This window comes from Microtus ochrogaster, linkage group LG1 (assembly GCF_000317375.1).
Source record: "Microtus ochrogaster isolate Prairie Vole_2 linkage group LG1, MicOch1.0, whole genome shotgun sequence".
NCBI lineage: Eukaryota > Metazoa > Chordata > Mammalia > Rodentia > Cricetidae > Microtus > Microtus ochrogaster.
Window position 1 is genome coordinate 41,368,632 of NC_022027.1, and position 15,295 is coordinate 41,383,926.

General features: G+C 34.3%; 1 protein-coding gene across 1 annotated transcript; it reads left to right on the plus strand.

The window, feature by feature from the left end:
- Positions 1 to 4,464: 4,464 nt before the first annotated feature.
- LOC101985446 (alpha-S2-casein-like A) lies at positions 4,465 to 14,657 on the plus strand. Its single transcript, XM_005359598.1, has 9 exons — positions 4,465 to 4,515; positions 6,992 to 7,033; positions 8,134 to 8,160; positions 9,043 to 9,066; positions 9,150 to 9,194; positions 10,545 to 10,667; positions 12,993 to 13,016; positions 13,683 to 13,709; positions 14,523 to 14,657. The coding sequence occupies exons 1-9, from the start codon at positions 4,465 to 4,467 to the stop codon at positions 14,655 to 14,657; spliced, it is 498 nt and encodes a 165-aa protein (XP_005359655.1).
- Positions 14,658 to 15,295: the final 638 nt, after the last annotated feature.

Below are 15,295 nucleotides of genomic sequence, written 5' to 3' on the forward strand. Positions count from 1 at the left end.
CTTTTGCTGATTTTGAACCAGCCTTATAAGGTACACTGTTTTATACTATACCTCTGAGCTATCCCAATTTCTCAGAAGACTTCTTATAATTTTATTTGTGGTTTAGCTGTCAGAATAATTCCAGTGATGTGTAATGACTCTCATGGGGACATGAAGCATCTAGACATCCAGGTGCAACTGTAAAGACCAGCATTTAATCTGCTGAATCACTGCTTCCATGATGTGTCTATTCTGGGTCTGCTTATATCAACTTTCTTCATTATAAGCCAATTTTTCTAATTTTATCCCATAGGTTGATTTTATAATGGGTGAAAGACAATGTAAATTTATCATTTATGGGATGTCATGTTTTTTTAACTTCAAATATACTTTGAGTCCAGTTCTGAATCATAAATGAAGGTCTTTGAAACAATTCTCTCTGTACAGTCTTGCTTCCAGCCTTGTTAAGCAATACAGAACAAGGAATTATTTTGTTTTTGAGTGAAATTTGTTCTATTAATGAAGCAATACTTTTCTAAGAATCCTAACAATGTCCTGTGCATTATACGTACTTGTTACCCTGGGTAGTGGCACCATAGTCTAGTCCAAGTCTTCCATGGGCTCTGGGCGTTATCCCACCTGTTCTTTCCCAAACTCCATGGATATTCCATCCTTGCCATGAAGCCCTGGAAAGATCCCACAGTACCGCATCAACATTCAGAAGTCCTTCTCAAGGGCTCGTGTGGAATCAACATTTTTCCCCTTGCAGCATTCAATGTCAATTTGTGATGCTGGTCTTTTCCCGCACCACGAATGTCTACCTTAGACAACCAACCTTTGTCTTGAGGCCTTTTCTCTTGGCATTCATAAACACTTTCCACATAATAAACAGAGAGAACCACTGTACTTAGCTTGGTTTCTTCCTGATCTTTCTACTGTTCTTAGTAGGTGATATCTCAAAACCATGTCTCATGTGTTTTGACCTTTTTTTTTTAGTTATTTAGTTGAGGTATTTTTAGTCTCTGATATGTTCTCAGTTACAGAAGTTTGACTTCATAGTGAAAGGCTTGGGAAGTCCTACGAATGTTCTAATACTATTGTATTTTTTGATTCTGTTTGTTCTTTTGAGTTCAGGTTCAGGACTTTTACCCACTTCTATCACAACTACTCTGTGAGCTGTTTTAAAAGATCAAGGTATGGTCTTATTTCAGGGCCTGGACTAGAATCTTCTGTCAGCTGTCTACCTGTTTCACTCGCCTGCATCTTTCAGTTGTTATTATGCTCAAGAAGGCCTTTCTGGGCATATTACCTCAAGGAATTCCATCTCTACGAAAACTTCCTATCTCTTCTTCTGAGTCAGTTTTCTGCTTAGAACATGTCATGACCAAACCAAATAGAGATAGACTGCATGAAATATGACTTTACGTCTCCCAGTTATCGTATCCACCTCATAAGTCCTGGAATTTGTGTTTGTGACTCCATGCAAAGTGTGCAGAGCTCCCAGAATATATTTGACATCCTAAACATTTGTTCAATCAAATATGCATGTATCAACCTACCCTAGACATAATTTTGTACATTCTTGTAGCTAAGAATATGAAGAAACAAACTAAAGTAAAACAAGGAATTATTATCATATGAGATTTTCAGGCTATTTTAGCGCTGTTTGAAAATGTCAACTGATCTTAAATGATACGTGGCTATTTATCATTCATTCCCTGAGAGTACGCCAAGGTAGGGACTTCATAGTCAGAAAAAAGATGAGGAGTCCCCAAAACATGGAATTTCACGGTGTTCTCAAGAAACTGTATGACTGTGTCCAACAGTACCAAGGAAGGAGACCGTGGGGTTGGGGGATGGCTGTGCAGTTTAGAGTTCTGATTGTTTCTACATAGGATCTTCGCCTGGTTCACAGGAGCCACCATTACCTGTAACTGTAGCTCCACTGAATCCAACTGCTTCTTCTGGACTCTGAGAGCTCCTGCCTGTGCACGGTACACATACATGTGCTCAGGCCTACACACATATATGTGAAATAAAATTAAAAATAAGCTTCAAGATGGAAATGAGATCACAAATATCTACTGCTCACAATATGATAATAAATGAAGGAATGCTTTCTCAACACTAGAATCAGAAAATTAGTTCATCGGAAAGGTGAGGTTGCACTCAAATACAATGAATCATTATACATCACAAGCTTTCCTCCCTGTTATCATGGTCTCAATCAAACTGTTTAAGGACTCCTTGGAATCTGTAAAACACAAGTCAGAAGGACAATTTCTGATCATAGTGCTTTCTTAGAATTGGAATGTCTTTTTAGGTATTTGAAACCACAGAATTAGCATATCATGATGGGATGAGGTTTAAATAGTGTGAGAATGATTCACTGCAGATCATCATCTACCTATTCCTCTGGTCGTCTACTTGGGAAACAAGGTAACAGTTCACATATTCTTTCTCTTAGAGAATATCTAGCAAAAAAATTTTGAAACTCTGTTTCTCCTCTTCTACACAATAAAAATTAAGATATATGTAAAAACAAAATTATCAGCACAGTACACATTGCTTGAAGTATTTTAAATTTATACAAATTTTAAATTTATACAAATTATATATTTATCTCTTTTCAGTTTTTAGTAGTTTAAAATGTATACCTTAAAAATTTTATTATGATACTGTATCTTCAGGTTATATTCTAAAGCCAGGAGTAGGTAAGATAATGTGGCTTCTTAAAAATCTACCAAGTGTTTACTTTGCTTGAAGGTTTTAAGCCAATTTCATCAACAAGAAGTTGGAAGAGAAAATTCCATGCCTGCCAACATTATAAAATTATTCTAAAGACTGCAAATGATAAAATGTCTAGCTAGCACGGTGATTGTCATGTCACATAGGCATCACTTAGTAAACATAGTTATGTAAAATGTACTTTCCTGTCAAGCTAAGAAAATACCTAATTAAGAACTAATATTCAAAATACATTTTAAAAGTAAACTTTAAAAATATGGATCCCACTGGAAAGGGAAAACAGGAGAGATCTCCTGCGTGGACTGGTGGTAGGTGGGGATGGAAACTTGAGCGACAGGTTGGGGATGGATGGAGGGGGAAAGTACTGAAAGAGAAGACTGGAAAGGCTGGGGTCATTTCATGATCAGGTAGAAACCTGATGTGAGGGAAACTTGCAGGAATCTATAAGAATGAGCCCAGTTAAGACTGCTAGCAATAGTGTATGCATAGTCTGAACAGGTCATCATAGAGGCTTCATCTAGTAACTATTGGAAACAGAGGAAGGGATCCACAGTCAGACATTGGGCCAACAATGGGGAATCCTGCTGAAGAGAGAAGGAACGGATTGTAGGAGCCAGAGGAATCAAAGACATCACAGGAAAACCCACAGAAACAACTGAGCTGGCTCATAGGAACACACAGAGTATGAACCAACAACCAGGGAGCCTGCATGGGAAACACCTAAAACCTGTGTCAGCTGTGTAGCTTGGTCATTTGTGAGACTCTCAACAATAAGGTCAGGGTCTCTCTCTAATGTTTTGGATGGTTCTTGGACCTCAGTCCTTATATTGGTTCACCTTAACCAGCTTAAATATAAGAGGTACTTCGTCTCACTGAAGCTTGATATCCCATGTTTTGCTGATAACCATGGGAGGTCTGCCCCATTTCAAACAGAAACAGAGGAGGAGCAATTTGAGGGGAAGCAAATGGGGGTGGGGTGGGGACGGAAGGAGGAAGAGGAAACTGCAGTCAGAATATAAAACAAATGCATTAATTAACTTAATGAATTCCTACAGAGCAAAATGTGAAACGATGTTAGAATAACTTTATTTCAGTTTTAATTTGGTTCAATGGGGAGACGGAACTGGTTCACAGGTTGTCAGGGCACCTTGTAGACTTACTGCTCAGCAGCTATAGTAGTGGACGTGCCTCTAGCTAGGTGCAGTATCGGGGACTGTGGACTCAGGTTCCACACATCAGGCATGTTACATAAAGACGGATGATGAGTAGCTTGTTTCGGCTTCAGTCTCTAGCCAGAGCTGACCCAGAATGTTCAGGATCCCCGACTCTCAACCCGGTCTCATTTCCATCTAACTACTTTTCTTTGTTAGAAAGCAAGGCTTTATGCCTGAGTTCCCCTAAAATCCAATTTCAAAAGGAATTTCTGTTATACTTCATCCTTCTAACAATCATTCTTTACAAAATGTCCTTCTGTTGAGTTTACCTCTAGGAATTTATGATGTCTCTGAATGAACCGTTCACATTTTAGTAAACATGGTTTTAAGTATCACCTGTTAGGGAAAGAAAGTCTCAAAATCAATTGTGATATTTCTATTTATATTCATAAAATTCCCAAACATATTCTATTTTATTCAATTCATTACCTTTATTATTACATGTATAATAACAGATAAATGATTATTTCATGATAAGATTAATTGTAATTTTCTATACATGATTCTACAGGACCAAGCAACCATGAAGTTCTTCATCTTTACCTGCCTTGTGGCTGTTGCTCTGGCGAAGCATGTAAGTGAACAGGGATACATGACGCTATGGCTTCATTTTTGAATTATGAAAGGAATGAATCTTTTACTATATGCAAAAGATGCAGGCATTGTCAACAATAAATAGAGATTGAGCCTGTTACCTTGGAATCTATATCAGTGGTAGTATTGATCGTATTTCTTACTATATTAATTTTATATTGTACAAGGGAGGATAATCATGATACAAAGTGTCAACAATGAAAAGATGCAGAAGTGTAGACAATAAGAGAAAAGAGTTGTTTCCCTTCCAGAATATGTTGTAATTTTTGTTAGAGCTTTCTGGAGAAGCCATTTCTGCTTTCCATGTGCTCAGGAAGTATAAGAAAACACCACCATTATAATTTGAAATTCCAAAGTCAGTTGTCAATAAATTGATAGAATTTTGTCACTCTTAATTAAAAGAATAGTTTAGAATTCATGGTGACAAAATACACATGAGGACATATAGATCAGGCAAATGGCTCCATAGATAAAGCACTTGGAACACAAGCACAAAGATGGACTTTGAAATTCCTGAATCCATATAAACTTCCAGTGGGCATTACAGCTGCCAGCCTGAAATTCAAGCATTTGGAAAACGAAGTCCATAAGACAGTGAATTCCAGAACAAGCAGACTTGCAAGATTAGTTCATATCAGGGAACTCTGAATTCAACAAAGAGATATTGTCTCAGTGAATGAGATAAGATATCAGGGGAAATGCCTCAGGTAATGCAGGCACTGACATTCAGATCACATATGAATTCATGCCCCTGTCTGCATATAAGCACATGAATACACACACACACAGACAAACACACACACACCCCATAACTATAACAAAAAACGACTTGAAGGGAAATAAGTATTAGTAAGCTTGGATTTGAATACAACTTATTTGCCAAAAAATTGAAAAAAAGATAATAATAATAATAATAATAATGATAATGACGATGTGATGATGCCATAAAATGAAGAGCACATAATAGAAAATACATTTTTAAACGACGTTATTAACACAGTTTGGAGTTCAGTCTACATACATGGTAGTACCAATAATTTTTGTTTTCAACATTGTCTCAATCCTCATTCTGAACATAGACTTAACTCTCTAGGACACAGAAGTTATTGTATACAGATAAAATAATAAGATGCTTTGGAAGTGTTATATGGGAGCCTTACCTTTTTCTTACCTTTTTATAATTAGCTTAAACAGTTTCTTTTAAAAAGTAACAATAAAAACTCACTCAACTAACAGTGTATCAGTGTAACTATCAAAAGAAAGCTAAAGTTCCTCAAAAGTGTTTGTGTTGAAGTAGTTCTGTACTGATATTTGAGACTTAGATAACTTTTCAAAGAGAGTTCTTTTTTACTAAATTTGTCTAACAAACTGTTTTTCTTTTATCTAAGCCATTTTTATTTAATCGTGTGTGTGTGTGTGTGTGTGTGTGTGTGTGTGTGTATGTGTGTGTGTGTGTGTGGTTTGCATGCCATATCATAAGGAAGTCACAAGACAGTTTAAGGGAGTTGGAAAACAGTTCTTGCCTTCTGTGTGGTCCTGGAGATGTACTCAGGTCGTCATGGTTGGTAGTAAGGACCTATGATTGCTGAGTCACTTCACTTGCCTCAACTTCTGTTTTAAAATTTCCAGCCATTTATCAATAAAAAAGATACACCTTGCCATTTTAACTAAGCTATAAAAAAATTAAATCATTTTTTTAATTTACATAGGTGGTAAAGGATCAATCCAGAGAGGTAAGGTATTTTACTATGAATACTGTTTCTGGCACCTAATAGTAAATTATATGTCTTTGCTCATTCGTATTTTTATGAGTAGCAATAACACCCTACAAATCCATAGGAAAATTAAATTTTATCCATTGAAATAAAAAATTATGGGGAAAATAAGCCCAAATATACAACAGCATCAAACTTGCATACTTTCCTTCCCTATGCTGATCGTCCCATCGTTCAGTAACTCTGACATTAGTCTAGGACTCCCATTGTTGCGAATGATTATGGTGATTTGTTGCATCTACGTCTGGAGTACTGAATGCAGGCACATCTGCACCTGGGTAGGGCTCCAGTCGATGGGTGCCTTCTTCACATGCTCACCTAACAGATTCTAGTTCAGTGGCACCAACAAATAGCTGTGCTTTCTGCCAAGATTTTACTTAAAAATCAAAGAAAAAAATTTAAAAGATTAAAAAGAAAAAGAAAAACTGTTCCTTCTCTCTTTGCTGCTGTCATCTTAAAAATAGTTATTATAAACTGTTGGATTCAATAGTCAGTGCTCATCAATACCTTGGGAAGTACGGGTAAAGAATTAGAAAGTAATTAAAATGCATTTTCATTTTTTTCTAAGGAACCTACCAGAATCTACCAAGGAGTAAGTCATAGTTTCTTATATTAAATATATTTTAAAGTATTTTTTCAAGTAATATGGCTATAAAATTAATGTCATTTATTTCTTTTCAGAAGTATAAGCAGGCCGATGATGCATTCTTCCAAACAGCTCAGGTAAAATTCATTTTTTAATCAATGTGCTGCACATTTGACTGTTATTTGTTCAACTTCGAACTCCAAAAGGTCAATGTATTTACAATCTTAGGCAGCCATTATGCATTAAGGTGAGAAGATCCCACAAGGATATCTGTGTCTCATTTCAAAACCACGTTTTAATGGGTTATTTTGATATAACCCCATAAAGTGGAGATTGTTAGTATACTTCTTCCTTAGGAAAATGGATTTTCTCTTACTTCATAAATATTGTAGGGGCAATGTGCCTAATTCTTTTAGAAAACCCCAAATAAAAACAGGTGAGATAGTGGAGGATTTTTGTTCATCTTAACTATACTTGATTAACAATGCTTCCATGTGATTATCGCTAATATCCCCCAGAACTTCCACAACACCCTTCCTGACATAAGCCAGAAGGTGGGATCTGGAGGCATCTGAGCATTAATTTGACTCTATCTGTACTGGAATCGTGTCCCTCTATGTTCACCAAAACCTATTTACTTGCCTGATAAGGTGGATCCTTGCCATCCATTTTCCCAAATGTGGTTAATCATCGGTGCCTATAAACCATGATTTAATGTGTAAATGGACACTTCTCTTTCATTTCCCAGCTGTCCAAACCCAAATAATCGTACAGAAACTATATTAATTACAACACCCTTTTGGCTCACACATATTTCTAGCTAGGTCTCACATCTTACAGTAACCCATTTCTAGTCATCTATGTATCACCATGAGACTGTGGCATATGGGTAAGTTTCCAGCATCTTTCTCCTTTGACAGTTACATGGCACCTCCCTGACTCCGCCTTCTTTCTCCCTGCATTCAGTTTAATTTCTCTGCTTAGCTCTGCCCTGTCATAGGTCAAAGCAGCCTCTTTATTAACAAGTGGTAATAAAACACATTCATAGAATACACAGAGGAATATCACATAATTAGTGTTTTATCTCTATCCTCTTTCTCATTTTGGATATTAGTAATGCAGGGGAATCAATATGGTATGAAGCTAAGGTAGTTCCTGCTTCTGGAGGAATATTGCTGATAAACCTATCTTCATGTCACTAATTCCTTTTTGTTTTACTTTTAATTTATTTATCAAGGTCTCTGCTAGCAGCTCATCCAGTGAGGTAAGTTAGTATTTCTTTTGTGTTATTTTTGAGAAATAGTGACTTAACCATAGTGTTCTATAATAACTTGATATTTCCAAGAGGGAAGATATATATATAAATATTCAATGGAAGAACAGAGTCTCAAAATATTCCATCCTACCTTAAATTGATTAAATTCATAAGATCATATTTATTATACCCTGTTCTTTGCTATACATGCGACTGCATAAGAAGCTGAATCAGGAACTCTGGGTTGAACTAAAAACTCCACATTTTTACTAAATCTTCAATATTATACTATCATATTAAATGTTGAGAACCATTTCATAGAGTCAGAAAAAGGTTTGGGTTAGTTATTATGTGTGTTGCCAATACCTTTGATTGATAACAATGCTGACAGATTGAAGTATGTTTGAAAAGGGCTGGCAGCACTAAACTGGGTCATAATCTGGAACCTTATCGATAACCTTGGATGGTGCCTAAACTCTTCACAGCCAATGTCTCAGGAAAGAGGTCTCAGCCATTTTCAGAATTTAAGTTTACAGGCTATGCTGGATTACAAGCATAAGTTAACTTCCTGGCTGTTCTTATTTATTTATCTTGATCACTTGCCTGCATTTCATGTACAGAAATTAAAAAAAAATTCTGAATAATGTAGTACTAAAAAAGTGTTGAATTAAATATTTTCTAATTGTGCTATTACTTTTGTAGAGAAAAAGGGAAATTTAGAAAGTTCTGATAAATATTTAGCTTATTTCATTCTTAAGTGGCTTAATATCTTAGTCCTGGGTGGTTGGATTCTGAATATTTAAATAATTGCCCCTGACAACCTACTAAAATCATTTATATTTAACTTTTGCTATATAATTAAAGTAAAGCTACTTTCTTTCTTTTTTTTAGGAATCTGCTGAGGAAATCAATGATGTGAGCAATTGTAGTTCAACTAAGTTATTTTATTAACAACATTTCTGCCTGTATCTCTCTGATGTATGTAATGTTTTCAATAGAAAATTGTGCAGACTGAAGAACAAAAGGTCAACCTGAATGAGCAGGTAAGCTTATCATGATCATATCATTTCTTCCCAATAAAATCTTTAATATCAAATTTTGACAAAACTGTTACCGTATATGTGAATAATATCTTCAAATAGGGAATTTTAACCAAAAAAACAGGCAATCTTACTAAATTTTAAAACTCAGAAAAAGTGTTTTAACTGTTTTCCTTCAGATATTCGTGTAACATATCATTCACGTAATTAGTCAAAGTGCTTCTCTTTGAAAGAACAAAAAGATAGATGATTTAAGGTCAAATGCTACTAAATGTTCGCATTCTGAGGAACAAATGGTGACGAAGCCCGTTGCCACGAGACATCAGAATGTGCAGAGCAAGAGAGAATGAGAGGAGTGAAACCAGGCACACTCCTTTTCAACCTTACCTCCCTGAGCAGTTGCTGGACTCCTGCAGCCTACATCTTCCTTAACCCAAAATGAACTATGGTCGCCACAGCAGCAGGTTTTTAAAATGATGCTAGAGGGTAACTGCTAGCTGTGTCATAGAAATTTACAAACATAAATCAACAAAAGCCCAATCATTGTTTTTATACAAGAAGAAAAATCCTTTCTAAGACTATTGCAGCAAAATAGCACATTGTACTATTAAAAACAAGGTAAAATAATCTATTCTAAACGAACAGTTATCTAAGAACTCTTTTTTCACACCGTGTCTATACCCTGATAGCACTGTGCACTTATGCCATTTTCATGTATTAGCGCATCTGACATGACAACAAATCAAAGATACATCAATGTTCTTCTACACATACACTCTATTATTATACGTATGGACTGAAAAGTCTCTGAAAATAAATGTTTTTTTTAATGTGGTCTCATCTTTAAAACAAATATTTGTAGGCAACTAGCCACAGCCAAATAAAATTGGATCAATCCAGGAGGGGCATTTAGATAGTTAGTATATAAGCCACTGCATCCATCAGCTCACGTGATTACTGAAACAGTGATGCTGTAAGAAGTTACACTATATCCAAGAAAATATAAATATCACTATTTCAGGGAGCAGACATCAAACTTCTTGAGACAAATGTGAAGAGAAAAAGAAATAGCAATGTCAAACATTCCCCAGACAACTCTTCTACTTTTACACAGCATTTTGCCCTTTACGTAAAAGTTTCCTTCTAGAACCCTAATCTAATAATGACTTCTATTCTAAAACTCACTTCATTCACTTTTACATTGCATTACAAAACAAAATGTCTTTTGCTTAGTAAACCTTAATAAACAAAAGTAAAGACTTGATATTTATATAAATTTGACATCATACAGATACACTCTGACCCACAGAGAACAGGCACTACGTAAACACTGGTACATTTATTCCCTTCTAGAAAAAAATCAAGCAGTTTTCCCAGGATGTTTCCTGCTCCCAGTTTTGCACAGCTGTTCCCCAACAGCAGATCAATTTGAACCAGTGGGCCCAGGGTAAGGCCATCCGTAACATTCCCAACCAGGTGAGCGGTGCATTTTTATTTGTGTTGTTTTTGCTATTACCTTCACTTTAAAACTAATTAGCTGAAGTAAAAAATTCCAATCAGTCTAAATACAGAAAGTAAAATCCAAATGAATTTTTATAACATTTTCGGGAATGTAAATTAAAACAAACCATAGAGACAAATAACTATTTAAAAAGCACTATTAATAATTTTTAAAAAGCTAAATTATAAATAAATCTCATAAATATGTATTTATGTGTGATATGATGTGGCTACGGCAGTAAATCTGTGAAGCTGAGAATATTATCTTTGTTTTGAAAAGTGATCTGAAGTCTAAAGAAGTTCATCCAGTTGTTAAAGTTCTATTTGATGTTGCCACTTCAATAAGGCTTTTGGCTTAGAGAGGTCTTTGAACCAGGAGTAGTAAGTGTCATGTAGCAAACAATGCAGGGGTAGGATCTTATCTATAGCTTGAGGTATGAAATCTGGTGTACAGGGAGACAGCTGTTGAACTACCAAAAATAAGCTATGTGGTATAGGACCTTGCAGACATGACCACCCTCCTCTGTTTCTTGTGTTTGGAGTGTACATTATCTCTGTGAGTTTGAGACCAGCCTGGTCTACAGAGCTAGTTCCAGGACAGGCTCCAAAACCACAGAGAAACCCTGTCTCGAAAATCAAAAAAAAAAAAAAAAAAAAAAAAGACTTTTCTAACTCTCCCCTAGAAAGTAAGAAGCCATCACTATCATTAAAGCAAATAAGCATTAATGTATTGTATTGAATGCCGGATGATTATGAAACATCTCAAACAATAAAATCCTGTGCATCTGAAATAGAAAGGCTTTGGGGTTTTATTATGTCCAGGAGATGGCAGCGTTGGGAAGCAAAGGTTGTAGATAAGTTAGAAGATCTCAGTTGTTAGCCAAGAATCAAACGGACATTTTTATCTCCCCAGAGCAGAACAAGAAATTAGTGCATAAATCCTTCTCACAATAATAATATTTCATGTTTATGTGTTTGAATATCTCATATATGAGTAATGAGTCTGCATTTTTCCCTTCCTCCTCCGTCCCATTCCTCAAATTGATGACTTTTAATCTTTAATAAATTGTTACTTTTATATTTATGTACATATGTAACCTCCTGGGTTTTGCTATCCCATTGGGAGGTTTTTTCTTGTATATATAAAACTTTAAAAAGAGGGTACTTTATGATATTTTATAGGTAGTACATTAGTTTCTTCTCTCTCGGTTAAAACTAGTCTTAATAACTGTCTTTTATCATTTTGTTTGATATTTGTCTTCTTAAAAACTGCTTTTCTTGATTGGAGTAAATATAAGTTTATAAGCAAGTGGTAATTATTTCACTGTCACATTTTAATTCTTAAACTATTTATATCAATAAAATGTTTGTTCGTTTCTTCTAGACTCAAGAATGTAGGTGATACCTGCTTCATATCATTATTTTCAACATTTCAATATTTTAACTAAGTATATATTTCCTTAACTGTGAAATATATAAGAATGTTAAAATATTACACATTCTTTATCACATTTCCATAGACAGGACTCTACAATTTTAAATATGACAATGCTATCATACATAACCACACCCTAAATGAACTCTCAAAATAAGAAATACATTTGGAAAAAGTATTTTTTTTCAAATGTAGAATCATTTGTATGCAGCTATTACACGTGGCAATGAGGTTTTTTTATTTTTTTTAAAGAAAGCACCAATTGAAGTAAGTTACCCCAAGAAAGGGATATTCTACGTGTGTATCTAAGTAGGTCACACACCGAAAACAGTTATGTGTTTTCAGAGCAAGAATAAGACACCACCTCTGAGTTAAATTTTTCCCAGTTAAATTCAATACCAGATAACCCCACAGAAGAATTATTTATTAAAATTATTTTTATGTAAAAGGTTAGATTTATTGAAACATACAATTTTGTATAACATTGGTAAAAATCTTTATGGGAACAGAAGAAAGAAGTAACATTTAAATTTAGCAAGAGATAGTTACACCGTACTGGACCAGAACAAATGAGTCAACGCTGCCTCTTTTGTTGGTAGTCACTGAACAGAGTTATGGCGTCCATCCCCAACTTTGTGAGCTGTCCTTCTCAAATATGGAATCAAGTTCTCATATGAGTGCTGGTTTCAAAAGCTCTCCCTAGTGATGTCATGTGCCCCTTGCCTAAAGACACCTGGAGTGCCATCCAACAACTGATCTAGTTTTAGTTTCTTGTGCCTTATTTATGATGAGTGAGAAGGGCACTAGAATAAGTAATATTTTATTACAGAAATAATTTAGTGTATTATTTTTATTTCTTTTTTAAGGAATCCATCACCATTGCTGTACAGGTGAGTCATGACTATCAAACTTGCATAGACTTTTAAAGTTTCGCTTTTAATTTTGTAGTTGTTTATTAGAAGAGAGTTGTTTACTTAGCATGAAAGCCTGAAGAATTAAGTTGATAAACCAAGTTATTTCCAATGAGAAATGAAGATCTCCTTATTTAGTGGTTTTGATAGTTATAAAACCCTGTTTTAAATGTATTGTTAGTAGACTTTCTTAACCAAGCAAAGATTTACCAACTTTTCCTGAAAATGTGTCTCATACAATTTGTACATAAAATCACTCAAGGCATAGATATGGATATTTCATATGCAAATACTTATTTAGAATAACTGCACCAAGAGGGTGCTATTTAAAATGGTTTAGTATGCTAATAAAATTAAGCACATGTATTTATCCATTTATTTAAAGCACAAACCAGCATTATCTCACCTAAAAGATTCTAGACACCAGAAAAAATGAGTAACATGCGCAAACTCAACTTAGAGTGAGTACTCAAATAGAGAAATGTGCTTCTATTATCTGAGAAACTGAGACGTAATTCAGTGAACAAATCAGTATGTGTGTGTATGTCAGATGGACAAGTCTTGCTATATCTAAGAATAAATTTGGCCAACGCATAAAGTGCTCAATTCAGTATGAATGTCATATATGTGTTTTCTTTCTTTAAGGAACTCCTGAAGAAGATTATTGATTTCGTAAGTTTTTTCTTTTTATTTTAGTTTTATGCAATCACATGTGACTTAAAATGTTTATAATATGAAGAAGGAGCATACTTAGAAACGTCATTTATAGATAAGATTATTTTAGATGTGTGAAAGTAAATTTTTACTGGCTTATTATTCAAAATCTTACCTTTAGTTGCCTGTGAGTCTGTCATTAAAAATTTTAAATTATTTGTACTTGTATACATTCGAATTTTTTGTATTTTACATTGGTTTTATAACATTCTTTGTTGCTGGCTTCATTTCACCTGTCACAATAATGATTGTGTTGGTATAAGAACTTTCCTGTCAAATGAAAGTTTATAATTCTGAGTCATTACAAATTTAATTATCTCTTACCCTCAAACTTTTATGTCCAATTTATTTCTGAAGGACATTTCTACTAATTCATCTACTGAAATGATTACATTTTCTGATAAATCAAAAACTAACCAATAGATTTAAAAGATCACAGTTTTCTGCAGTTACAATTTCTAATAAATTTCTCATCTTACTAATATATTTTGGTATCATATATCAAAATATATATGATATAAATATTTCTGATAATAAGAATTCCTTGTATAATTCAATTTGTATATACATAATCATAAATCTCTTATTCAAATTATTGTACCATTCAATTCCAAGAAAATATTTAGAACCAAATTCAAGACAATAAATTACACTTTTATTTTTAGTGCCTATGTAGCCGGAGTTAGAATTTACTAACTTCTGTTCCTCTCTGTTTTTGAAGCAAAGAGGAGATTATTGAGTGATTTTTTTTAATATTTTTATTCCTTTTAGATCAAGAATAACCAATTTCATCAGTTCACCATCCCCCAGTTCCCCCAGGCTATTCATCAAGAGCAGATGCCTGTGACCTACTGGAATAGGCCATACACCTACCCATATGCTCCCTATGTGGTACGTGCACTGTGACGATACGATAAAATATAATATTAGTATATAAATAATACAGTTAAATATAATAAAAATTGTAATTGTTGGCTTTGCAAGAAAAGTTATGTAATAACATGAAATATGTTTTACACAAAAATAAAATAGTTTAAATTTAAATTTTCAAGGACATCTAAAAATCATATTATTTAATCTAAGTCCTTAGAATTGTATCAAGAATACTAATTGTTGATTGTAACAATCACCAATAACAAAGACCTGCACTAATATTGTATTTAATTTCTTACATTTTCCAGGAAAATTAAAGACTAAGAAGTAGACAAAAATGGTCCCTTTTAATTTGTATTATTTTAATGCTATGTTGCTTGTGTGTCTGTGTGGACATGTGCATGTGACTGCATGTGCCCACAATGGGTAGAGGTGCTGGATCTCCCTAGTGCTGGAACTATAGGCAGTTATAAATTGGTTCTTGAAAAAAAAAACCACGAAGTCTTAATTGTTGAGCCTTCTCTATATCTTGAGTTTTTTGAGAATTAATATCCTCTAGGTTACTCTAGCTATTTATTGAGGTAGAAACATTGAGTATTATTAATTTTAATTTTATAAAAGAATTCAAAAGTTAAATGACCAGAGTGAACGTGAAGCAGTACTCAGTGGTT

Coding starts and splice junctions, on each gene's coding strand:
- LOC101985446 (XM_005359598.1), top strand. CDS start 4,465: ATGAAGTTCTTCATCTTTACCTGCCTTGTGGCTGTTGCTCTGGCGAAG. Junction 8,161..9,042: donor CTAGCAGCTCATCCAGTGAG/GTAAGTTAGTAT, acceptor TCTTTTTTTTAG/GAATCTGCTGAGGAAATCAA. Junction 9,067..9,149: donor CTGCTGAGGAAATCAATGAT/GTGAGCAATTGT, acceptor TGTTTTCAATAG/AAAATTGTGCAGACTGAAGA.